The sequence below is a fragment of the Coregonus lavaretus genome (assembly GCF_964263955.1).
Source record: "Coregonus lavaretus genome assembly, chromosome: 2".
Classification (NCBI taxonomy): Eukaryota; Metazoa; Chordata; class Actinopteri; order Salmoniformes; family Salmonidae; genus Coregonus; species Coregonus lavaretus.
This window is the reverse complement of record NC_139989.1, coordinates 18110589-18136507: the sequence shown is the minus strand read 5'-3', so window position 1 is coordinate 18136507 and position 25919 is coordinate 18110589. Positions and strand designations below refer to the sequence as shown.

Below are 25919 nucleotides of genomic sequence, written 5' to 3'. Positions count from 1 at the left end.
AAGTTAATTGACAGCATGCCAGGGCGGATTGCAGAGGTCTTGAAAAATACGGGTCAACACTGCAAATATTGACTCTTTGCATAAAGTAAATGTAATTGTCAATAAAAGCCTTTGACACTTATGGAATGGTTGTAATTATACTTCAGTATACCATAGTAACAGCTGACAAAAATATCTCATAACACTGAAGCAGCGAACTTTGTGAAGACCAATACTTGTGTCATTCTCAAAACTTTTGACCATGACAGTAGATGGGTGAGAAAACAACATCTACTTAATCCATTTTGAATTCAGGCTGTAGCACAACAAAATGTGGAATAAGTCAAGGGGTATGGATACTTTCTGAAGGCACTGTATGTGTTTTCACATCCATATTAGCAGCAAAGATATCTGTTAACTTGGCGCTGCTTTGAAAACATATTCAATACAGCATCCATCAAGTCCTACCAAAACTGGAGCGTCTTTCTTTTAACATAGCTAGATCGCTACTGCTGTCTGGTGGCTGTAGGCACCTACTGCAAACAGAGACCATATCCATGCGCTCCAATGAGTTAAGGTGGTTTTCCAGCTGTGAGTTGGCTGAAATATTTGGCCTTGTATCATGGGAAGACATGGGGTCACAAATTCTAACACCATATCAATTAACCAAACCATAGCATAGGCTTATTATGATTGGTTTGAAGTCTGGACCCTGTATCATGATGATGAACTTAGAATAAAATCTCCATCACTCATGGTCGGTGGATAATGTATCGGTTTCATTCAGTTGCTGTGAAGTAGGCTCTGCTACAGATGATAATATCAGAGCATTATCAAACATTGCTCGAAGCCTCTAGCAAAAGCTGGGTCGCCCTTCTTCAGCGCTTCAGCCACAGAACATATTTTTGCACTCGAACAAAACGCATGCGCATGGAGCAAAGCTATTTGTCCATTGCAGACCAGCGCAGACGGATGTGATCGAGGCAAGAATCACCTGTATTCTGGCATTTATGGTGACAGTGAGTACAGTTACATTGGAATTTCCTCTTTGAAATATAATTGAATGCTAAACTGTGAATTAGATTCAACACCAACAATCCAGATGGCAAATGAGAATTCAGTCTGCATAATCTACAATTACAATTGTTTTTACATATGATTGGGGACTAGAGAATTATTGCCAGCATGGTTTTTCTTGACAATCTCGTTATATCTTTTGGATGTAGCTACCCAGTTGAATGGTCATTTATTTATTGCTGTAGTCTTAACTTGCATCAGATAATCAGATGCCATGTTGTCCATTTTTTAAGAAAAATACTTATGCGTTAAGTATTTTATTAGGCCTATAGCCTATGTTAGCATACAGTATTTCGTTAAATTTATTCTTAGTCTTTATTATAACCTAATACATGCTTTAAAAATGCAGTCTAACCCCCAAGGATCCATCTGTGTTGCATCTGAGGATGCTAGGATGGAGGCAGCAACGCCTTGTCTGTATAACTACCACCACTCCTCTGTCTTTCTCATCCCGTGCATTTCTCATCACAGATCGCGGTACAATGGTTTGATCCTGCAAATGTTATGCTATAATGCTTGGTAATAGGCGTTTAACAGCTTATATATGTCTATGCATTAATGTCAGTGACGGTATTTTGCATAGCCAAATGGTACTACATTATAATAAGTTATAGCTTTGACAGTGTAAAGTTCGCGCTGGGATCATTCTGTCCTGTTGAAGTGGTCAGAGCATTCCGCAAGACATGCGCACTCGAGCTGATGTGACGACATGCCATGGTGATTCCCTTAGTACTATTTTTCATCTGAGATGATTGTACAGTACCATGGTTTCATGATGTTGTACCAGTCTTTAAAATTTCGTATTTTCCCCCCTCATCAATCTTCTCCCTCTGTCATCCACAAGAAGATATGGAGACAAGCATTAGGGATACCGGCCTTCTATGTCGTCATGTTCTGGACCGAATTGATTGTTCATGTGGTATAGCCTAAGCCCTAAACGAATGCAGTGTGCTGTATTGTTTTGTCAGGGTGTGTGTTCTCCTGTATTGTGGGTGTGTCTATCCTACAACTTCAGCATGATGTTGTGTCTTGGTCTGCAGCCCATGGGGTCAGAGCGGGTGGAGATGCGCAAGAGACAGATGCAGGTGCACCAGGAAGCTGCTGCCAGTGTTCTCCAAACGCAGCACGGGATGGGGAACTCGCCCACCAACGCCTGTTGCTTCTGCTGGTGTTGTTGCTGCAGCTGCTCCTGGTAGGTACCACCATACCAAAGATTTGAAAAAGAAACCAAGATAGACCACAGCCTGTCGTTTCCAATGGGAACAGATGAGTCATAGTGGGCAGAACAAGCAAGGAGGTGGGCCGAGCCAAGCACGAGCTAGCGAGGTTTCCTATTGGCCCGTTCTAAGAAACATCTGCATATTTCCGTTAGGGAACGCCTACTTTGTGAAATGCGCGTGTGCAATAACTCAATTCGCCTTTGCAGTCCTAAACAACGCAATTTTTTAAAACTTTGGCAAAGGCTAAAATCTACTAAACGTAATCCACTCTGTTCATAACAGATTCTAGTTTTGGGAACGGAAAACTGTATTGAGATCAAATGCTTCATAGATGAGAAAATTTGCAGAATGTAGGCCAAAGTCCATCTCCTTTCATCTTCTCCCACTGCCATATTTGGTAGTGAGCGGAAACGCCAAGCGGATGCTTCATATTAATACATCCAGTTAAATATCTGTCTCATTGTTCTATCTGTGACTATACTGTCCATAGTAAGGGGTTGTGTACCTAACAGCACCCTATTGCATATATAGTGCACTTCTTTTGACCAGGGCGCATAGGGCTCTTGACAAAAGTAGTGTACTACATAGGGAATAGGGTGCCATTTGGGACTCAACAGGGCCTACCGTAACGAGATTCCATACCATGCTCCTACCAACACTCCACACTCCTATGCTCCATATACTCTGCACAGGACACAAACAGCAGAGCATGAAAACTGAGCATCTGCGGTTACACACACAGTCTCAGTGGGAAAAAACCCACAGGGACATTTATGTTATGGAGTTATTGACGTCTACGTAAGCAAGTTATGCCTCTTCCTGTTGTGTCCAGAATAAGAGCATGCTAATTCAGTCCCCATTGAGTGGGAATAGTCTGTCTCCACATCAACCTCAGTTCAGTAATGCTAATTGTTGCAGCGCTACAGTGTGTGGCTGGGGAGCACAGTTGTGGTGGATTCTCACATGGCTTTAATTAGGCTACAGATGACTGCTACACCAGGTGTTTCAACACATCTCCAAGGACTGGATGACCGTAGTGTTTACGCAAGGCCCCCTTGCAGAGCTCACGAAGCAGGATGTGCACCTCCCACCACTTTTTTTTTCATAGTTTGGAACAAATAACATGCCTCTCTATCTGCTACCCACCACACCAATTGACAATAGCTGAGACACATACATTGTACATTGATACATTTTCTATTTATATTGTTTTTCATTGTTTTTCAGTCTGACTGTTAGGGCGGAGGATGAGAGGATAAAAAAAACCACCTATGAGAGGAGAGCAGAGGAAATCGCAAACTGTGATGACAGGTAACATCTGGAATACTCTGGTCACCACTAGCAATCAACATCAAAATAATATAACTATAACACTTCACTAGTTCAAGATTTCAGTCAATCAGATGACTATGGTTGTAAGATTATGCATATCATTGATTAGAATATTGTAATAACTACTGTATAATAATGATAATCAGCTCTACACAAGTATATCTCCTATAGGGCTAGCCACATACTACAAGAAAAACAAGAAGAGAGAATATAGTTGAGACTGTGATGAGTGTGATAGAAGGAGTCAGGCGCAGGAGGGTATATCACCGAATACAGAGTTTATTCCGTCGTACACAATTGCGCTGGATAGCGACAACAGAAAACAGGCCATGGGGAAACCATCTACCCTGGCAATACAAGGTACGGGTAGCTCCAACAATATACAGGCACAGGGGAAATATCTACCCCGGCAATACAAGGTACGGGTAGCTCCACCGAGCTACACTACTCTCACAATAAACAATCACCCACAAGGACAAGGGGGCAGAGGGAACACTTATACACAGACTAATGAGGGGATAAGAACCAGGTGTGTGTAATTGACAAGCCAAGACACATGGAATGATGATATATGGAGCGGCAGTGGCTAGTAAGCCGGTGACGACGAACACCGAAGCCTGCCCGAACAAGGAGGGGAGGCAGCCTCGGCGGAAGTCATGACAGAGACTGTTTAATGTCGACTTTAAATGGGGTCTCTAGAGAAAGAGATCCTATTAAATTACATATGTAATTTTATGTTCTGAGTAATTATATGTTCTGAGTTCCATATGTAATTCTATGGATCTAGAGCTGAAACAATGACATTGAACAGTCTCAACGATATCTATTATATGAAATAAAGAGCATGGTCCCTCTTTTGTAGCCCCAAGCCTATTCTGGAGGATGCGATGACATGGACCATGTCATTTGAGAGGCTGATGAAGAGCCCTGCAGGGCGGGGCTGCTTCCGCCAGTTCCTGAGGACAGAGTTCAGTGAAGAGAACATGATGTTCTGGTTGGCCTGTGAGGAGCTCAAGAAGGAGACCAACAAAACTGTGGTGGAGGAGAAAGTACGACAGATCTACGAGGACTTCATCTCCATCCTCTCCCCTAAAGAGGTGAGCTTACACCGCCCTTGCCATTTATAAGACTGAGGTGGTTTACTCTAATTGTGCTATAAGTTCAAGCTATAAGCCTATAATGTTTTCTCTATAGAGTATTATTTTCTCTTTAAATGGTCATTTCCTTCCTTGTCCAGGTGAGTTTGGACTCGCGTGTTCGAGACGTGATTAACAAGAACATGCTGGAGCCAACGTCGCACACGTTCGAAGACGCCCAGCAGCAGATCTACACGCTGATGCAGAGAGACTCATACCCACGCTACATGAACTCTACAGCGTATGCAGATCTACTGCAGGACCTGGCCGAACCACCACCTGCCACAGAGCCATAGACTCTCACTCTCTATCAATCACTCTACACTTTGCTTTTAGAGGACACTTATCCAAGGGGGTTTTAGGTTCAGCTTTCTGTTACAGTTCAAATGTTGATTGATGAACAGGTCAATAGGCTGTATTTACAAAACAGTATTTATTAAGGTGTAACTACTGTTTATATTACCTTAAATATTGACTTTCCAAAATACTCTGAGCGAGCAAGAACATATGCTAGATTCAGTTTCAGATTGCATATATATATATTTATATTTTTATATATTCCCTAGCGCTTGACATTGCACTTTTCTATAGTTTTATGAGGGGAAAGCATGTTGTATCAGTGAGCACTGCATTTGTGTGTAGGTGTATTGTCAGCCTTAAAGCATTTTCAGTTCTTTTTTAGTAAAAGTAGGTTTCACTTATTGTTAAGAAGACATGGGGAAGTGCCTTGGCATTAGAGCATTTACCACCACACCTTCAAGATAGTTTGAATAAAATATCACAGAAATGGTGCAACAGTTGATCACAATAATAGTAACTTTTTACGTACAGTGTGAGATGATACCTGGAAATAGATCTTGCCTGTGGATTTGAATACTGTGATGCTGATTCAGTCTTATTTTTTTCACACTCAAAACGTAAACAGTAATATAATATATGTATGAAATAAATAGAATGTGACCATTCATATATGGTATTTGTGTATTGAATAGACAGAACATTGCTTTCAATTCTTACAAATCTATTAAAGCACAATACTTTTATACCATAGTCTTCTTTTACTATTGCATTATATCAGGGTTTTATACATTCATTAAGTTATTTATTACAAATCAACATATTAAGATTCATATTGCCAAACCATACAATCTAAGACACTCCCAACACATGTATTCCCTGGAAGAGATGGCATCTCAATAGCAAACAGCTACACCGACAACACTACTGGCAACATTAACGATTCAAATACCGAGGATTCCATCTTGCAGAAAATACAATAGTTTTAGTTATGATGTCCCTCACCCCAGCTTGTCTCTAGCCCTAGGGCCTGTCTCTGACTCTGTCTCTGACAGCCAGAGTTAACAGGTTCTATTGAGTGAGGTCTGTGGTTCAGACAGTCTATGGAGCGTCACAGGTGTCACCTTCAATGAGCTCTGATGGCAGTGGGTGTGTGGGTCTAACCGTTAGATTGGAGGAAGCTGCTTTTCAATAAACTGCTTGATATCCATAATTTCCTGTAGGACGCAAGAAAGACACGTATTACTGCACAAAATATAAAGTAATTTCATATAAATTCAATAGTGCATGTCCAAAGTCTTCAAAAAGCGCCAATCTTCATACTAGTCTCTTCTCACAACCGCTGTGCATGCCATACTAACCTCAGGGCAGGCACTGTGAGGCATTCTGGGATACGTCTTGAAGGTGATGTTGGATGGATTGCAGAGGGTCTTTAGCTTCTCTACAGTGAGACATCCAAACATTACGGGCACCAGAGGGTCTGCCTCACCATGGCACTGCAGGACATGCATCTCCTTGTTGGCAGAGTTTGCCGATGCCTGAAAAAAGACGACATTAGGGTTATATTTCAAATCAGCTATAATTTGCAATGTCTCTTAAATTATTTGGTCTGTCTGGGACTTCTTGATTTGTGTGATTTGGTAAAGTAACAAGCTAATAGACTGTTTGCATTCCAAAACAATTGAATGGATCATATGTAAAACCTAAGTGCACCACAGAACACTTCTAATGCAGGATACAGTGTTACCTGGGGGAAGGAGTTCCGTAGAGGGAGCCAGCAGCTGAGAGCAACCACTCCCCCCAGCTTCTGTTGGGTCGTGAGAGCTGTGTACAGAGACAACGCTCCACCCTGTTTTCACCAAAGCACACAAAAACATGAATACTTATCGCTGTCTTACCACTGAATTATGTCATCCAGGACCTCTATACCAGGCGGTGTCAGAGGAAGGCCCTCAAAATTGTCAAAGACTCCAGCCACCCTAGTCATAGACTGTTCTCTCTGCTACCGCACGGCAAGCGGTACCGGAGTGCCAAGTCTAGGTCCAAAAGACTTCTCAACAGCTTCTACCCCGAAGCCATAAGACTCCTGAACAGCTAATCATGGCTACCCGGACTATTTGCACTGCCCCCCCACCCCACCCCCCACCCCATCTTTTTACGCTGCTGCTACTCTGTTAATTATTTATGCATAGTCACTTTAACTCTACCCACATGTACATATTACTTCAACTACCTCAACTAGCCGGTGCCCCCGCACATTGACTCTGCACCGGTACCCCCCTGTATATATAGCCTCCCTACTGTTATTTTATTTTACTTCTGCTCTTTTTTTCTCAACACTTTTTTGTTGTTGTTTTATTTTACTTTTTTATAAAAAATAAATGCACTGTTGGTTAAGGGCTGTAAGTAAGCATTTCACTGTAATGTCTGCACCTATTGTATTCGGCGCATGTGGCCAATACAATTTGATTTGATTTGATGTACATTTCAGTGTTGTTTTACAGTTTTTTGTTGTCATACGCTAGTCTACCTGAGAAAATCCACCAAGAACTATTCTGTGTGATGGTATTCCATTCTTCACTTCTTGATCGATCAGTGCTTTAACTGAGGGGAGAGGAAGCAGTCAATCAAATCAAGCTCAAATAGAATCAAGTCAAGCTCAAGTTTATATAGTTTTAAATTTCACCATACTGTATGTCCTAGTACTGCTACATACAAACCATAGACTTACTATTCTCAGAAGCCTGTTTAATACCAGCTTCGTCTTCCTCTGCATCTGTTTGCAATCCGATGATGTCAAACCTAAAACATAGAGGGGAGTGATTAACCCAAATAGTACTGTTCTTCGATATTGCCTTCTTTTTATAAAATGAAAGAAACTTAACTTCTTACCAGGAGGGCATGGACATGCCCATGTTTAATGTAACAGGCTTGATCGGACTGAAAAATCAAAATAACAAAAAGGTTTCAATGTCAGTAATAAATGTGTATACTAAACCCAATGTCATCAATAATCACTATCATCAACATTATCCAAATACAGAAGCTGTACTTGTCCACAGATGTACTCACGCGTGAGGACAGATGTATTTCACATGTGGTGTCCGGATCCCAGCAAAGGCCTCTGCCCAGCCATGGCTATGAACAAAAGCAAATTACATTTTATGAGCTATAAACTACAATGAATGGGAATAATATGACAGAAAACCCTTAAGTCAATGGTGAGTGGAAATAGTAACATGAGGGATTAAATGAATGAGCTGCACATACCCAGTGTCACCCAGGCCATGAAGAAATATTACCTGCATTGCAAAAGAGATACATACATGTACAATGTGGTAAGCTTTATTGACAACACTTCAATGTCTATGGTTGGTAGATCTAGGTCAGGGGTGGCCAACCCTCCACCTGGAGAGCTACTGTGCAGGCTTTTGTTACAGCCCTACACTAAAACACCTGATTCTAGCTTCCCACTACTGGTCCTTTACTGGGAATACAGACGTAATTGAGACTATAGTTTTAATGTGAGGGCAAGTTATTGTCCGCAACAACAAACTATGCATGATGCATTCAAACCTCGCTGTCAAAAATCCAACTAACTCACCGCTGCAGTGGCTTTCCGAGCGGCAGGTACAATAGCAGGCAAGGGCACTGACATATTATTACCGCACATACAACGTACTGGCAGCTGGTATTCACCAAGAGAATTGACAATGTATCCTTGGATGGAACGAAAACGTTAAATTTGTATCGCCCTTGCTATTATAAGCGCTAGTTGAGGGAACAGTACGTTTACGTACTCGCGGGCATCAGTTTGGCGGAGAGAGAGCGCAGTATAAATTCATTAACTAGTCAACTCAATGGATAGGACAATGTACTAATCCATTCAATTGTGCAATTCGTAGAAAATCCAGATGGTCTAAAAATCTGTGAAACTATGGCACTTCCGCTTCCGGCAAATGCCAGATGGTGTGTCACGTGAGCCATATCCATGGTAGCCGATTTTGTCCTTGGGTAACGCTGGCATGTGGTGAGGACGATGTCTTTTACGAGAAAACCTGGTGGGAAGGCATTAGATATTTTGCAGAATTTGCCTCGTATTTCATTAGCAAACTTGCGACCTGAACCGGGGACCAAGAAGGCTGTAAGTATGCGTTTAGCAGCCCATCAGTTGCTGAATAGCTAGCAAGCTAACTAGAATGGCTAGTAGTAATAGCCACCAGCTAGCTAGCTACTGTAATTTAGCCAGCCAAAGATGGCTTGCTTGTACAGATAGTAGCTAGTTATAGCTAAATGTCTTGTTTACTCCTAGAATGTAAGCACAACATCTAATTTTACCACAATTGGTAAGTGATCATCAATGTCTGCTATGTCGAACACTCTAAAAATGGCATAGCTAGCTAACGTTATAATTTCTAGTCACAGTTTTTGTCTCGTCTAGCCGTCTCAAACATACATTCAATGCATGAATTCATTGTGTCAATGACAAACAATTAGCTATTGATTACTATGTAAAGTGTTGCATATTGAATATATTATTAAACGTTAATTGTGAAGATTATGTACTGCTATTCTAACGCTGCTGTTTTTTCTCTCTTCTATATTTTGCAGGAGAAGAAGCGAGGCAGGGGCCAACATGGAGGAAACAGAAGTGGCCGGGGTCACAAAGGGGAGAGGCAGCGAGGCAACCGACCTCGCCTGGGGTTCGAGGGGGGTCAGACTCCCTTCTATCTAGCCATCCCCAAATACGGCTATAATGAGGGACACAGGTAAGTACATTGTTGCCCCAAGTCCATAGTTGAACACGCCATGTTCTATCATCAAGAAGCAAAAAAGGCCTTGTAACTTTTCATACTGCATCTCTGTACATACATAGCTAGTATAATAATTTGATCATACTGGACCTGTTATTGCATTCCTGCTAAAACACATGTTCTATAAATTACTCATAACCGTTTGTTTAGAGACAGGAGATTATGCTCACGAATTTGTGCTCATCTTCCCAGTCGGCGGGCTCAGTACCAGCCCCTGACCCTGAACAGGCTGCAGTATCTGATTGACCTGGGCCGGGTCGACCCCACTCAGCCCATTGACCTGACGCAGCTGGTCAACGGCAGGGGAGTGACCATCCAGCCCCAGAAGCGGGACTATGGTGTTCAGCTTGTTGGCGAGGTAAGATGGTTTTCTTGGCTATGTTCACGCATAAGCTGTCATAGCAAGCCGATGTCTCCGCTTGATTTGGGGGAAATTCATTGTTACAGAAGCTTTAACATTGGGGATGAAGCACGATCCCACAAAGGCAGTTGAGTGCTTATGTGTATGTAAAGCAAGGAGAATTTGTAGTTATTTAGTGCACCTATATCTTGCCAATAGGTGGCAGTATTTAGCTAATTAAGATTGTAGCGATCATTATACATTTAAGTCATTTAGCAGACGCTCTTATCCAGAGCGACTTACAGTTAGTGAGTGCATACATTATTTTTATATTTTTCATACTGGCCCCCCATGGGAATCGAACCCACAACCCTGGCGTTGCAAACTCCATGTTCTACCAACTGAGCTACATAATAATAATAATATAATAATATGCCATTTAGCAGACGCTTTTATCCAAAGCGACTTACAGTCATGCGTGCATACATTTTTGTGTATGGGTGGTCCCGGGGATCGAACCCACTACCTTGGCGTTACAAGCGCCGTGCTCTACCAGCTGAGCTACAGAGGACCACATCCCTGCCAGCCATTCCCTCCCCTACCCTGGACCAATTGTGCGCCGCCCCATGGGTCTCCCGGTCGCAGCCGGCTACGACAGAGCCTAGATTCGAACCAGGATCTCTAGTGGCACAGCTAGCACTGCATCTGCAGTGCCTTAGACCACTGCGCCACTCGGGATACCCAAGGACTGTTTTCCTCATCCTGCTGGTTTGTTCTGTATTGAAAGTCTATTTTCTCTAATGTTGCATCCAATTGTGTGTGTTATCAGGGTGCTGGTATCTTCGCAGCGAAAGTCAACATTGAAGTTCAGATGGCATCTGAGGAGGCCATTGCTGCCGTTGAGAGAAACGGAGGGATGGTCACTACAGGTTTCTATGACCCCAGAAGTCTTGGTGAGTAGTAGTGACACATTAGGCCAAAACTTAATGATCTTGCTATGACACCTCTTAAATTGTATACATTTTGGAGTGTTTGTAACCCTGTGCTTCACTCTGTCTGTTAGCGGTCCTCTGTAAGCCTGTCCCATTCTTCATAAGTGGACAGCCCATTCCAAAGAGAATGTTGCCTGGGGAGGACATGGTCCCGTATTACACAGATGCTGCCAACCGGGGTTACCTGGCAGACCCAGAGAAGATTCAAAAAGCACGGATAGCCTTGGCCAAGAAGTATGGCTATGTTTTACCCGACATTTCCAAAGACGAATTGTTCCACATGCTCTCTATGATAAAAGACCCCAGACAGATCTTCTTTGGCCTCTCGCCAGGCTGGGTAGTCAACATGGCCGAGAAGAAGATACTGAAACCGACTGATGATAAACTGCTCCAATATTACAATTCATAAATGATTAAAATGCTCTGTTTATGTACATAAATGATGGGTGATTTAAAAGAAATGTCTCTAAGCACAACTTGACAATAGATTCAGCTTTTTCAACACAACTGATCTACTGTGTATGCTGTATTAAATGTTCATCAATTAATGTCATTGTTCTGTCATTGATCTTAGGGGTGTTTCACCCCAAATCCTACAATGTATTTCTATGGTGCAGGTCTGTAAGTAATGCACCATGCTTTATGATCAATTCTTATAGTGGATGGAGGAGTTCATTTTGATTAGGTTGCATACATGGTATGGTCGTGCACTGATCAGGGATAGCCTTGGGATAGCGGACACTTTTGACTAATATATTGACTTTGATTAGTGACGCCACGGCAGACTCCGATGAAAGTGCTGTAATGATCACGTCCGCTGGCGGTGCTTTAGGTCCCCTAGCTGAGAAACACCAATGTCCAACATGATGGAAGGGACATAGACCCCAACAGGTGAGGGGGAAATAAGAAAAATAAGATCACTCAAAGAATGAAAACAGGAAACAGATGCCTGTGTTAAATGTAAAATGGGCTGCCTTGGCTGGAGAAGGGGGAGTTTGAAATTAGTCATAGGCAGCTGTATCCTGGTCTGGACATTCAAACGATTTTAACCCCCCCCCCCCCCCCCCTCCCCTCCCCTGTTTGGAACACAATCTGAGGCACACACACTTGTAGTTCTACTGCTGTTATGATCTAAAGCTGACTGAAATGTAAAGGGTATTTAGAAAATGCCATGATGATAATGTATTGATGTAATGCTCCAAAAACACTTCCTGATTGTTATCTAAATGATTACCCTTTCCGACAATACTAGGATGAGGTATTCCACATCACATTCCTGGAATTCCACTATAAGAGTGCACCACCAGTTCATAAAACATGCATCTGACAAAAGGGATTATTTGATGCAATTGGTAGTATGTGCACATGCAAAACAACATCCAAATAGTTAATCATCATCAATTTCTTAATCATTCCAAATGAATTTATTTTTAGCAGATACATTTAGTTAAACAAAGCATATTTATTTATAATCTATAATTATTCTTTCCAGCAGATGTAAGCTATTGAATAAAAAATGGACACTACTGCCCCTTCGGCGTCCCGGAGAAATCAAATCAGAAAAGTCCCTTATATTCATACTGTATATACAATCCCGCTCCTATTTTTTTTTTTTAAACGTGTGCTCTCCATAAATAACTTGGTATTCTACGCTGACATTGTATTTCTGGTACATGAAAGTCTTTATCTAGGGAAGCATATGTTTGTGTGCACATGCGTGCAGGAGACCAGCAGCTCAGTAGTTCCCACTGCCATGCTCTTTCTATACTCATACTGATGATGCAGTGATTTTCAATAGAAATCAACTTTGCTTGGGTTCATATGAACTAAACAATGTTGGTTTGAATTTATTTGTATTATTTTATCTGTATTATCTAGGGTGTGTACTGTAAATAGCTTGGGTGTATTGTAATAGGAATTGCCAAAGGTGGCATAGATGTGAACATGTTTGGTTTAGACTTTCACAATTGCAATGTTAGGGGAATTCTACAGTGCATAAATGTTCATTTGTTAAATGAAAAATGTCCTAATCCCATGGTTACTACTTATGTAGTTAAATGTATTATTATGATATTTCTGTATACTGTGCAAAGGTCACATTCGAAGGCCATCATGAGTGTTTTTCTAGGTGGGGTCATGTGTGAATGGGGGGGACGGGGTGCGGGTGGTGGAGGTGGGAGTCTCAGGATTGGCATCTTGTTGGCAATAATAAACCTCCATATACACCTAGTAGAAACAAGCCTGAAACCTTACAGCATAGTACTTTAAATAAATCACACCACAGGAAAGCAACTAAACAATTACTGTTTATTGCAGAGCTACACTCCTTATCTTCAAAGCAACAGAAATCCTTTTGAATCTGGATCTGGTTTAAACCTTCGGGAGGGTTCTCTGAATTCCCTAGGCTGGAGTAAATGTAGAATTTTAAGTATCTACACAGAAAGCATCACATTTGTATAATAGTAGACTAACGTGTTATTAGACTGAACTAAATTAGACATTAGACAGACTAAACAACATTTTATAGAAACGTCAATTGAATGGCCTACCAATCGAGTTCCCTAAGCAATTCTCCAACATTTAAGATTTAAAATATTTGCTGGGAGTTTACAAAGCATTTACCATGGCTTGTGCCCAAATAATCTAATGTCTGAGTGTGATAGTCTGCCCAGTTCACACTATCTAATTAAACATTCAAACATTGTTGTTGTCCAAGTAGAACAGATCAGATCATTGTGATTACCTATCGGCTATCTCTGAGTAGGTCGTTTAGGACAGACGCAGATATCATGGTGTCTCACAGGTCTAGTGAGGACTATACACTGATACTGATTCCAGACCAGTTAAAAATTAGAGGCAATTACAATCAGATGGAGCTCTGTCTGTCTGCCAGGGGGATCACACAGAGAAGACAGACACACAGACAATACCAGGGACAGGACAGGGAGGAGCAGTGGGACAGTACAGTGGGCTATACTGTATATCACTAGGGGACAAGCCTTTACCATTGGTTAAAATATGAGAATCTGGTATAGTGCACAGCACCATGATGGGATGCAGTGTCCATGACAGCGCTGTAGAATGGCAGAAAGGCTCAGTGACTGTCTGCATTGGATGTATAGTGCAATAGCCTGCTGTGGCAATACAATACTACTTCATCAAATGCCCAAGCTCAACAGCCCGGATAATAAAAGAACCACTCAATTCAACAGATAAGGGTCTTATCAGAGGGCCAGATCCAGAATACAATTGCTCATTTGCAAAGAATATAATTGTTTTTAGGCATGACTGTAAATGTTCTTCCCTTCAATAGCATATTTCAGAGCTACTGAGCAATGCATTTTGCAATGAAAGACATTTATGTATAACCCACAAGGGATTTACACCAATAAATCATCATAGGCAGGAACAAAGTTTTAATCCGATGAAAGGATAAGAACATTGAAGTGCTTTTTCCTCATCATGTCACAGATGCCTGACACAATAGACAGTCATCATTGGTTCCTGTTGGATCTCTAGATGTCTCGTTTATATTTGTATTTTTTAAACCAACAGTGTTCTGTTATTGCTAACATGCTGTTTATTGGGTGTATATTTGACTTCTTCATATCAACTGAATGTATTACAACATTGTAATATCAGTACTTAGATAATGTTCGTCTTACTGTATTTAATATTCCAAGCATTGGACTTAAACCAATGAAAGGAAAACAGAAGAAAATATTAAAATATATTTTCAAGTGTATACATTTTTTAAACGCAAATCAACCTTAAATAAAGAAATAATCATGATGAAATTACCCAAAAAATGATGTAGCCTAATACACCCATTGTGTGTCTGGCCCCTGCTACTGCAGCACTGTCTGCAGCCTGGGTTTGATGGTCTGAGGATGGGGTTTTAAGCTCTGTTTGGGGACTGGCTAAACGCATGGTGTGTTATCTGCTCTGAGAGGTGGGGACATCATTGTGTTCAACTAATGAGACCACATTAAGCCCAGCCACCCCAGGGGGGGCATGTAATCCTCTCAGCTATCCCCACGTAGGACAGGGCAGGGCACTGTTTACAAGTGCTGGGGCTGGCACCCAGGGCTGAGGCCTGGGTCTATGGTGTGTGCTCAAAAACCTGATTAGCACTGGCTGGATGCAGGCAGGAGGAGAGGAGGGGGGGGGGCGGGGGGGGGGGGGGGGGGGGCTGCTGCATAGAATGGTGTCTGAGCATGACAGTGTAACTGATGCCAGCCTGCTGGGTCCATACAATACAGTAGGAGTCTGAACACACAGTCACCATGCAGAGACAGAGTCCCACTCCACATAATGCCCTCTCACACGGTTTTGTGAAACAATACAGTTCACAGCTCAAACCTCAGATCACAGGTTGCTATGACCAGCCACTGTATAGAAACTCACCTGTATCTCCATATGGGCCTGTTTTATACGAGTCTACTTGAATACAGAGGTTCGTTAACAAAGCCCCAAGACACATGACCTTGCTTTACATCCTCTTGTTAGAAATACACTTTTTTTTCGGTCTCCATTTTGTTGTGGCACATTTGTCCTTGGAGTTTTTCAAATACACAGAGTTTCAAAGTATGGTTGGTGAAGATCATCCTAGGATGGGAGATGGTGAACAGTAGGATCTGCACATTTTAACTTCAGGTACACCGCCTACAAATGTAACCCCTGCACGCACACCACAATATGGTTCCACTGGTGATTAAGATTATTATATCCAGCTAATCAGCCTCATGTCACTCCATCCATTGAGCTTCCTCTTTCTACTGCATATCCTTGGTCCATCGAGGGACAGAATTTGCTCCAGCATGTCCTAGGCAGGTACATACATGATCCACATCCAAGACACTGTCCGAGGAGGGATCTTTGTTCTGACCTATCTATGGCTGCATCTTCCCACAGCCCCAGTAATCCAGTGAGTGTGTAGCAGAGAAGGTGCTCCTCTGGCAGGGAGACTGGAGTGGAGACCCCTGGAGACCTCCAGTGCTGATCTCTCCACTTGTGCCATCCTGGCTCACTCCAAATCAGACTGAAGACAGAGAGGAGTGTCTCATGTATGACTTCTGTCCAATACAATGGAACATTGTGATGGGGAATCCTCAGAGGACAATCCCTATACAAACATTATAGTGACCATTCAGCAACAGCACTGTCCCTAGTTGCTTAGATTTCAACGGTCACAATGGCATGTATGAAACAATGCAATGATATGCCTACTCTGGGCCTACTGACATCCATTCAGAGATTAAGAAACCAGTTAAATTAATCATTACACACCTACCTGCAGTTCATGAAAAAAAAAAATGGTTAAGAAAATAATGACAATCTAGGACAACTCTAAAAATAAATCAAAATGTCTTATTTTATGACCAGTAAATGCCAAAGGTAAATAGATAACAGAATTAAGGGGGGAAATAAGATAAGCTACTTTCAATGTCAAACATTACTAAATTCTCCAATATTTGCCCAATTTACAGAAACGTCAACCGAAACTAACATTATTGTATTCATGCTGAGTCGTTCAAGCGAATTAATTAAAATCATTAGCGCTTTTCACACGGCATCTGCCTGTGTGTGCTTTCTAACACTCGGATGTGGATTCTAACCCTAATTCTTACAGTCCCTGAAGTACATTGAAATACATTTTGTGGGTATAAAATAACATGTTTTTATTGGTTTTATTAGGCTAATAATACTTTCTATAACATAAGTACTCCTTGTCTTGTGTAACCCGATCATGTGTTACCCCAAAGGGAACTTCTAATAAAGTATGGTACATGGACTATATTCCTACAAAATGTTTGTCTTTAACTCATTCGTTTGTAAACTAATAAATACTAACGAAAATTAATTTGAAACAAATCATTTGACATTTCTATTGGGCTAAATAACTTAATTTGATTAGTTTCGTATGCAAGGTCAAGCGCGCAATCATTGTAAACGGATCATGTGCGAGATCATGAATGCAATTAAACAAAATATAAATATCATTAACATATTTTACAAGGCCTAGAGCAATTTTAACAAATAGGGCTATAGCCTACTCAGCCACATTTAGTGTGGCTAGCCTATGCTTAAATTGGAGCACTTCACTTAAATTCGATTACTTCGTTCTGTTATCATTAGACTGTCTAATAAGCAAGCATAGATTGTATCGATTCACAAACATACACCCCAGGGCCCAAAGTTTCGTTGTGCCGACTCTCAGACTGATCTCTCTACTTTGAAGAGTCTACTTTAAACGGTCTAAAAGAGGAGTATCTAAAATAAAAAGAAACATTGATCACCCTGTTATTGAATTAACCGAGGCAACAACATCAGAACTGACTCTTCTGTTTGATCAAGGTGTCAACATCCGTTACCTTTTTTTACGTAGCCTAAAGACATAGACTACATGACAGCAATTCGTCTGTCGCTACAAAACAGTGCAGGTGGAGGCCGAAATTAATGAAGCACACTGCCATGTGTATTCTCACAATGAGACCCATTATATGCCTTTTTGACATCTTAACAGCAGACCCTGAAGACATGACAGCAAGTCGTCTAGCCGCAAGAAAACATTGCAGAACGGATGACAGGCGTTCCCCTATGTATTCTTGATTCCACATCGACATAAACTGCTGTAATGACACTAGTATCTATTGTTGATGTTGATGGGATGTATAATCAGATGTGTAATCAAAGAAAATAGAGTGGGATTATCAGATGAAACCGAGAGGAATTATATAATGTTAAGACGTTTTTAGACTAGTCATGCAAATTGAAAATCAACAGGAATACACTGACTGAACTCAAAGGCTGCGCTTCACAGCCAGGGTTTGTTGACTCACTGAGGTTATTTTGACGTCTAAGTTTGTGAGTTCATGAACAATATCAGGAGTTGTGAAAATGAAACATGTTTATATGAAAACAAGCTCGCCCTAGCTCTCTGGGGGGTTACACTGTGCCTTGTACCACACAACTCCAATATATTTTCCTTCCTGACCTTTTAGGACTTCCTGTGCAAATCTTATCACTCCGAAAAACCTGACAGGGCAAATACAACACGACCATGCACGCCAAGCCGTCAAAAAGGCCTGTTTAAAATTGGCTACATATTTTTCTTACAGATGTATTTTTACATACTGGATATGTCTTTGTGTTAACCCATGAACCCCCACAGCATGTCCAACATGGCTTTAGCTCAATAGCTTATTTATTTTATTATAGGCCTACTGTTGAATCGACTTGAAATAGACCACTGTCACACACAAAGGTGAGCTTGTAATGCGTCCTAATCAAAAGTTTATATATCTCTTTTGTTGGTGGTAAATATTTGTGCGCCGTAATCTTATAATAAACCTGCCTTGATCATGTTTGTTTCCGTCCTGTAAAATGTGCTTTGATAGAGACAGTGGGCCTGATAACAGGAGAGGGCAATTTGCACGTGACTCGTGGTCTTTTAATGAATAACTAAAGTTCTGCCAGATAACTTTGATGTTAGAGGATGCCCAATTGATCTAATTTTATTTATCACACACAGGAAAATTAAGTAATGCCTCAATAAAAAAAAAACGGAAAGATATTTCAAAGGGGGAATAAAGAAGGCTATAGGCATAGGAATTTGCCAGCTTCAAAAAAAGGTAAATCCGTAATGAGTGCCTTATTATTAGCCTGGGAAGACATCTAGGCCTATGTCAAATTTGCCAAGATTGTCGTGATGCAATCGAGCAGCCATTTCAGCGAATCATGAGAGCATTTATCACGAAACATTTTAAATGGGAAATTATGCATTCATTTTTTTCCGATAGGGAAATAATAGGCTTACGTGTATTCTTTTGATTTAACATTAAATGTCAATTTGGGTTTCATGACTGATGATAGATTGAGGCATCAAGGACTATCAATGACTTGAGAAAACACCTGGATTTCACACCTTAAATCCACTCCTCCTGGGCTCCCATTGGTGGAAGGAGCGCATATAGCCCGTCTCCATCACTACTGGAGTAGGAGAGCAACCTCAAAGGTTAAAAACATAGTAACCATGTACTTTGATCGGATCTCCACACATTTCGAACTGTGCGCAACGAAAGCCATGTATGAAAGCGACAAGTTCTGTGGTGCGTCTTCCCAGAGTGAGCAGATGTCCGAGGCGCAGTCCCCCGGCTCTGGCCCATCCAGTCCTCTCTCGGTCAACTCCGACTCCAGCTGCGCCAGTCCTGAGCCGAAACCATCCGCAGAACCGCGGGTCAGAAGGCCGCTGAACGCATTTATTATCTGGACCAAGGAGGAACGCAGACGCTTGGCCCAACTCAACCCTGACCTAGAGAACACTGACCTCAGCAAAATTCTCGGTAAGTTTCATTCAAATAATTCCCATTAAAATTAAAACTATGATGAGACTATTCATATTTCAACAATTACCTAAATTCATTATTAGCCTAATTGTGCAGCCATTCTATGAAGCCAGACATGGCATGCATATTATGTTTTGTGGTGTTTCTATAATGATAACTAACATGATTGTGTTGCCGTAGGTAAGACCTGGAAGGCCATGTCTCTGGCAGAGAAGCGGCCTTACATGCAGGAGGCAGAGCGCCTGAGAGTACAGCACACCATTGACCATCCCAACTACAAGTACCGGCCCCGCAGGAAGAAGCAGCTGAAGAAAGGCCCCAAAGGGCCCCTGCCTGTGGAGGCGCCTGTCCCTCTCTCCACCCTCTGCAGTAAAGGCTTTACCATGCCTTATGACCTCAACTACTTCATCCAGAACCAGTGCCATCAGCAGCAAGCCTACCCAAATCCAGCCACCTACCCATCCTCCCAGGCATACTTCTCCCATCTTCCCAGACAGACCTTCCCAAACAGGTTAATTTACCCAAATCCAGCAGCCACATTCTCTAACAAGCCTCTAATGTACTCCAACACTGCGGCATACCCAGCAGAGCCTCATCCGTACTACTCTACCCAGCATGGGCTGCAGCAGTTTGGGCCCCCCAACCCAGCCTGTGCTATGTCTCATGGGGAGCAGGGGGACTTCAGGGCCTTGGGCCCCAAGCTGTGCCCCCCCACTGGCCCCTCTCTGGAGTTCTATCTGGAGCAGGTTCAGCTGGACATGCTGTATGATCTGGACCGCAGTGAGTTTGAACAGTATCTGGGCCCGCCCCCACGCCGGCCTGAGCCACTGGAGTAACATTATCACCAGTAGGGTAGCCTATGGGAGGCCTGAACATTTGAGAGGCTTTAGTGTGTACAGTATGTCAACTCCCAAATGTATTTATTTAAATTATTGTTTTTTCCTCAACCTATTGATACTATTTAGATGTATGGAAATTACGTTACATGTTTTAAACATTACATGTTTAGCGTAATTATTTATATTGTTTGTTTTGTTTTTGTCCAAATGTACTCTTATTGATAAAATAGTGTTTTCCAACCAAATATTTCTTATAAATAAATCTAAAAGAACCTTTACGTTTTTATGTACTTATTAACAGCAAATACGCTAATGTGAATGCTACATTTAACAGATTCAAATGTGTGGCGCACCAAATTATACAACATTTCAACAGATTAATTTATAAAGAATGAGTTTCTTCTGAATTTCTATTATGATGGATGATTGGCTACAAATGATCTGGAATATTTATTAGTTATGTCAAGAAACTGGAGTGGACTGAGAGGCTGTCAGGGTTATTGCTTGTCCAGCCGTTGGCAGAAGCCAGGCTGTTGACATACTGTTTTATCTCTAGCCCTGTGTCTTTCTTGTCCCTGGGCGGTGGGAGGGAAATGGCGCCATGGGCATAAACTTCCACACTTCCTGTTTCATTTTAAAACATCTCACAAAGGCTCTAAAAATATGCCAAAAATATTACACATCTCCCGACTCGTATGCCTCTGGCTGCCAAATGTTTATCCATTTATGAAAATGTTTATCCCACTCTGCCCCAACCTGACTGGGCTAACCCAGTGTAAACTATGGACTCAAGTCTGAGCTCTGTCAAGCATTGTGGCAGGGCATAGGGCCAGACAGGCAGAGCTCCATCAGCCATGCTACTAGTGCTAAAATAAAACACATCACAAGTCCCCACTCCCCACCAATCCCACTCAGATTCACCAACACATATTTTCAAAAGCATCCTTTATGAAAGGTTCACATGAGGAAACATTGAATAATGACAGGGACGGTTATTATTGTAGGGAAGGGGGAAGTGCAGGATGAAGGCCAGGGGGAGAGACCTGACCAGGGAGAGAGGGCTGATTAGGGGCCTGAAGAGCTGCTCTGCTCAGCACTTCCAGGCGCCAACCGACAGCCACCTGAATGAACGGAAGAAATCTGACGTCAGGTCCATTCCCATGATACTCATGTAAAACCGCTCAGACACTGTGTTTATGTGTGACTGAGAGACTCTCTCTCACACATAAATACACTATATATACAAAAGTATGTGGACACCCCTTCAAATTAGTGGATTCGGCTAGTTCAGCCACACCCGTTGCTGACAGGTTTATCAAATCTAGCACACAGCCATGCAATCTCCATAGACAACTTACTGAAGAGCTCAGTGACTTTCAATGTGTCACCGTCATACTGTAGGATGCCACCTTTCCAACACGTCAGTTCGTCACATTTCTGTCCTGCTAGAGCTGCCCCGGTCAACTGTAAGTGCTGTAGCCTACAACGGCTCAACCGCAAAGTTGTATGCTACACATGCTCACATGGACCGCCGAATGCTGAAATGCGTAGCGAGTAAAAATAATCTGTCCTCAGTTTCAACACTCGCTACCGAGTTCCAAACTGCCTCTGGAGGCAACGTCAGCTCAAGAACTGTTCGTCATGAAATGGGTTTCCATGGCTGAGCAGCCGCACACAAGCCTAAGATCACCATGGGCAATGCCAAGTGTCGGCTGGAGTGGTGTAAAGCTCGCTACCATTGGACTCTGGAGCAGTGGAAACGTGTTCTCTGGAGTGATGAATCATGCTTCACCATCTGGCAGTCCGATGGACGAATCTGGGTTTGGCGGATGCCAGGAGAATGCTACCTGCCCGAATGCATAGTTCAACTGTAAAGTTTGGTGGAGGAGGAATAATGGTCTGGGGCTGTTTTTCATGGTTCGGGCTAGGGCCCTTAGTTCCAGTGAAGGGAAATCTTAACACTACAGCATACAATGACATTCTAGATTATTCTGTGCTTCCAACTTTGTGGCAATGGTTTGGGGAAGGCCCTTTCCTGTTTCAGCATGACAATCCCCCTGTGCACAAAGCGAGGTCCATACAGAAAAGGATTGTTGAGATCGGCGTGGAAGAACTTGACTGGCCTGCACAGTGCCCTGACCTCAAACCCATCGAACACCTTTGGGATGAATTGGAGCGCCGACTGCGAGCCAGGCCAACATCAGTGCCCGACCTCACTAATGCTTATGTGGCTGAATGGCAGCAAGTCCCTGCAGCAATGTTCCAACATCTAATGGAAAGCCTTCCCAGAAGAGTGGAGGCTATTATAGCAGCAAAGTGGGGACCAACTCCATATTAATGCCCATGATTTTGGAATGAGATGTTCCATGAGCAGGTGTCCACATACTTATGGTCATGTAGTGTACAACAACTACTCCATAAACAAGATATTTTGAAGGCTTGATATCTATACTTTCCTATATTTCTCTCTCTCTCTCTCTCTCTCTCTCTCTCTCTCTCTCTCTCTCTCTCTCGCGCTCTCTCTCTCTCTCTCTCTCTCTCTCTCTCTCTCTCTCTCGTGCACACATTCTTGCTCCCTTCTCTAAACTCATAATAATTTCCTCAAGTATATTTTTCTGTTGTAATTTGGTCTCTTAGCAACAATTAACATTCAGTTTCAGGGATTTCCTGAAGGACAAACAGAGACAGTGACAACAATAGCAATGAAAGGATTCCTATGATCAACAGTAAACAGCAGAGGACACCAGTAGGACAAGTGGAAACAATTCATTTAATTTCTTAGATTTATAATGAGTGAATCTACTTGTGATTAGAAATTGTATGTGAATTATCCACCTTCGTGCACGATTGTGCCGATACTGGGCATAAATATAAATAGAGGTGATCTACATTTAGTTTAGCATAATATTGCATATTTGCATTATACTCAGGAAATGTGTATTCTTTCAAGGTGGAATGTCTTTGAAATCCATTCAGTTCTCACTTAGAAATGGATGAGCATGTTATCAGTTGGGAAGAATGCAGTTAGCTTAGTGGTTAAGAGCGTTGTGCCAGAAACCGAAAGGTTGCTGGTTCTAATCCCCAAGCCGACTAGGTCAAAATTCTGTCGATGTGCCCATGAGCAAGGCACTTAACCCTAATTGCTATGATTAGAGTGTCTGCTAAATGACAAAAAAATAAAAAAAAATAAGAATTTCTGGAATCTGGAGAGTGATATGTCAACCATGTTATAGGTCCTAAGGAGACATTCTTAGGACTAAAACAGTTTCGTAGTTAGAGATTACATCTATAAATATTAGAATTTGGTATGTAGAATATTGATCTTATAAATAGCTTGGGTTTACATTCAACCTAAAAATAGATCGGTATTTGCTTACAGAGGGCATTCTCCAGATTTTAAGCGCTATAATTAGAGATTTTCTTCTTTCAACTCAAACATGAAGGTCATCAATGATTTCCTGTTCTAGGCACAGGGTGCATTTGGGGTAAATCCAGCGCTGCTCTCTACTGATAGTGCTCATCCGTGAATTCTCCTTCAGGAATGTCTCCTCTGTCTGTGGACGAGAAGGAAACTCAAACGGGAAACAGTCTGAAGTAAGACACTCAACAGCTTCTTAAATAGAAACCGAATGGGTTTCTGTATGTAATGTCATAGAAAGACTGTATTATAGACGTGCCACTGGAATGGACAACATAAAGAGCCTGGAAAATTATTAAATGCATGAATTAATGAATCAAAATAGGCAGGGACATTTTTTTGTCACTAACGAGACATGTCAAGACGTGTGTCTGACTCCAGCTTAAAATGACCACCATTCACTGTAGGTGTACAGTGTGCTTGAGATGAAAAGCTGTAAAACTACCACCTTTTAAAACCCATTCATTAATGAAATATCTGTCTCTGATAAAAATCTGATGGCAGAACAGGTAATTATGAGTCTATCTGGGTCGACTCCAATCAAGCTAATTGGGCCAATCAGATTACAATAACCTCATCAGGGCAGTCTCAGTCCCAGAGTTTCAAAGGGCTTTCACCTGTTAATCTCACAGGTCTATACACAGACACAGGCCATCATTGACTGTCTTGGGTAGGGACATTGTCTCCAGGGACAATGAAGAGGGATGAGGAGAAGCTAGTGATGAGAGGGGAAGAATGGAGAGTAGAGGGGAGAGGGGAGAAGAGAAGGGAGAGAGGAGAAGGGAGGTGGGAGAAGAGGGAGAGTAAATAGGAGAGGAGATGGGGAGATGGGACCTTTGGTCTCCAGGGGGGAACACAGTGGGGATCCTTCTGTGGAGTAGAGTAAGTGCCTCTGGACAGGGACCCAGACAGAGACCTGGGAGCTGGGAGACACCACCAGAGAACCAGACAGCTGATTGCTGTTTTGGGGTTTTAGTCTGACAGATAGACTGAATAGAATGTGGCATCTGGGTGTGGCCCCTGTGACCTGCTGGGAAGATATAATACTCTATTAGAGGCCCCTGAGCCCAGAGACTGTCAACAAACACACATAGGAACTGATTACACACACAACCCTCAATCTATGTGTAGTCGTGTGTACTGTGTGTGCATACATACGTGTGTGTTTGTTAGCGCATGCGTGCATGCTGTTTGCATTTGTGTATGTTTGAAAATAAATAATCTGTTGAGTTATACTTTTGTAAATGATCACCTGGGCCCAGTTTTTCAAAAGTTATCGGTTTGGATTTTGCCCAATAATTAAATGCATAGCAATAGAATGAATATAACTGTCAAATAATTGACTTGAATTGGGACTCCTGTTCTATTCATTCTGTTTAATCCTATCTGACAGCTTAAGAATCCGGATAGATAACTTTTGAAAAACTGGGCCCTGGACACTTAGATCCGTGTAAGGTCGATGAGTAACTAACTATGAGTAACTCACTGGAGCTACCCTCACAGTGATCATCTGGAGTTTGTTTATTTAGCACTAAGCCCACTACCCTACCCTACTACACTACGTCCTCTGGAAATAATGTCAGAGCGCTTCCTGAATGTCTCACAGTATTCTATGACTCAGAGTACGAGTATGTATGTGAGTGTTTGACTGTTTGTGCAGTTGTGTTTTGATGATTTGATGAGACTGATTTAATGTGCCTTCCAGATGGCGTGTTGCCGTGTCCACACGTCACAGGAAAAGATTCCCTGTGCTTTCTCCATACCTCAATGCACCTGGGACATCCCTTCATTAGCAAAATAGTTCTAGGTCACTTGATTTTATCAGGATATAACTGTAATATATGTAATAACCTATATGTGCTTTACAAATGTAATACATTATATAATGATTAATTAATGTTATTCCATTCATTATCAAAATAGTTCTAGGTCACTTGAATTTATCAGGATATAACTGTAATATATGTAATAACCTATATGTGCTTTACAAATGTAATACATTATAATGATTAATTAATGTTATTCATATGTATTTAACAATTACATGGTAACAATTGGTAATGGGTAATGATTTGATATTTACTGAAATGTGCTTAGCAAATGGTGCTTAGTGCTACCTATTTTAAT

The 25919-nt window shown here is 41.9% G+C and overlaps 4 protein-coding genes across 4 annotated transcripts; 3 read left to right on the top strand and 1 right to left on the bottom strand.

Annotated features, from left to right (window-relative positions):
• Positions 1–2099: 2099 nt before the first annotated feature.
• Positions 2100–5040, top strand: LOC311148131 (regulator of G-protein signaling 20-like; the record flags this gene model as incomplete). Its single annotated transcript, XM_084185027.1, has 4 exons — positions 2100–2248; positions 3504–3587; positions 4471–4705; positions 4846–5040. 4 exons carry the CDS (start codon positions 2100–2102, stop codon positions 5038–5040), a joined length of 663 nt encoding a protein of 220 aa, XP_084041153.1.
• A 669-nt stretch (positions 5041–5709) lies between these two features.
• lypla1 (lysophospholipase 1) lies at positions 5710–8843 on the bottom strand. The gene is made up of 9 exons (XM_084183871.1): positions 8646–8843; positions 8312–8343; positions 8114–8179; positions 7934–7981; positions 7773–7843; positions 7572–7645; positions 6789–6890; positions 6403–6579; positions 5710–6258 (listed from the first exon to the last, which is right to left on the bottom strand). Exons 1-9 carry the CDS (start codon positions 8712–8714, stop codon positions 6208–6210), a joined length of 690 nt encoding a protein of 229 aa, XP_084039997.1. The 5' UTR covers positions 8715–8843; the 3' UTR covers positions 5710–6207.
• Positions 8844–9010: 167 nt separating this feature from the next.
• Positions 9011–11735, top strand: mrpl15 (mitochondrial ribosomal protein L15). The gene is made up of 5 exons (XM_084183235.1): positions 9011–9185; positions 9653–9810; positions 10048–10213; positions 11025–11148; positions 11259–11735. Exons 1-5 carry the CDS (start codon positions 9081–9083, stop codon positions 11594–11596), a joined length of 891 nt encoding a protein of 296 aa, XP_084039361.1. The 5' UTR covers positions 9011–9080; the 3' UTR covers positions 11597–11735.
• Positions 11736–19321: 7586 nt separating this feature from the next.
• On the top strand, positions 19322–20371 carry sox32 (SRY-box transcription factor 32; the record flags this gene model as incomplete). Its single annotated transcript, XM_084173283.1, has 2 exons — positions 19322–19532; positions 19716–20371. 2 exons carry the CDS (start codon positions 19322–19324, stop codon positions 20369–20371), a joined length of 867 nt encoding a protein of 288 aa, XP_084029409.1.
• Between the last annotated feature and the right edge of the window lie 5548 nt (positions 20372–25919).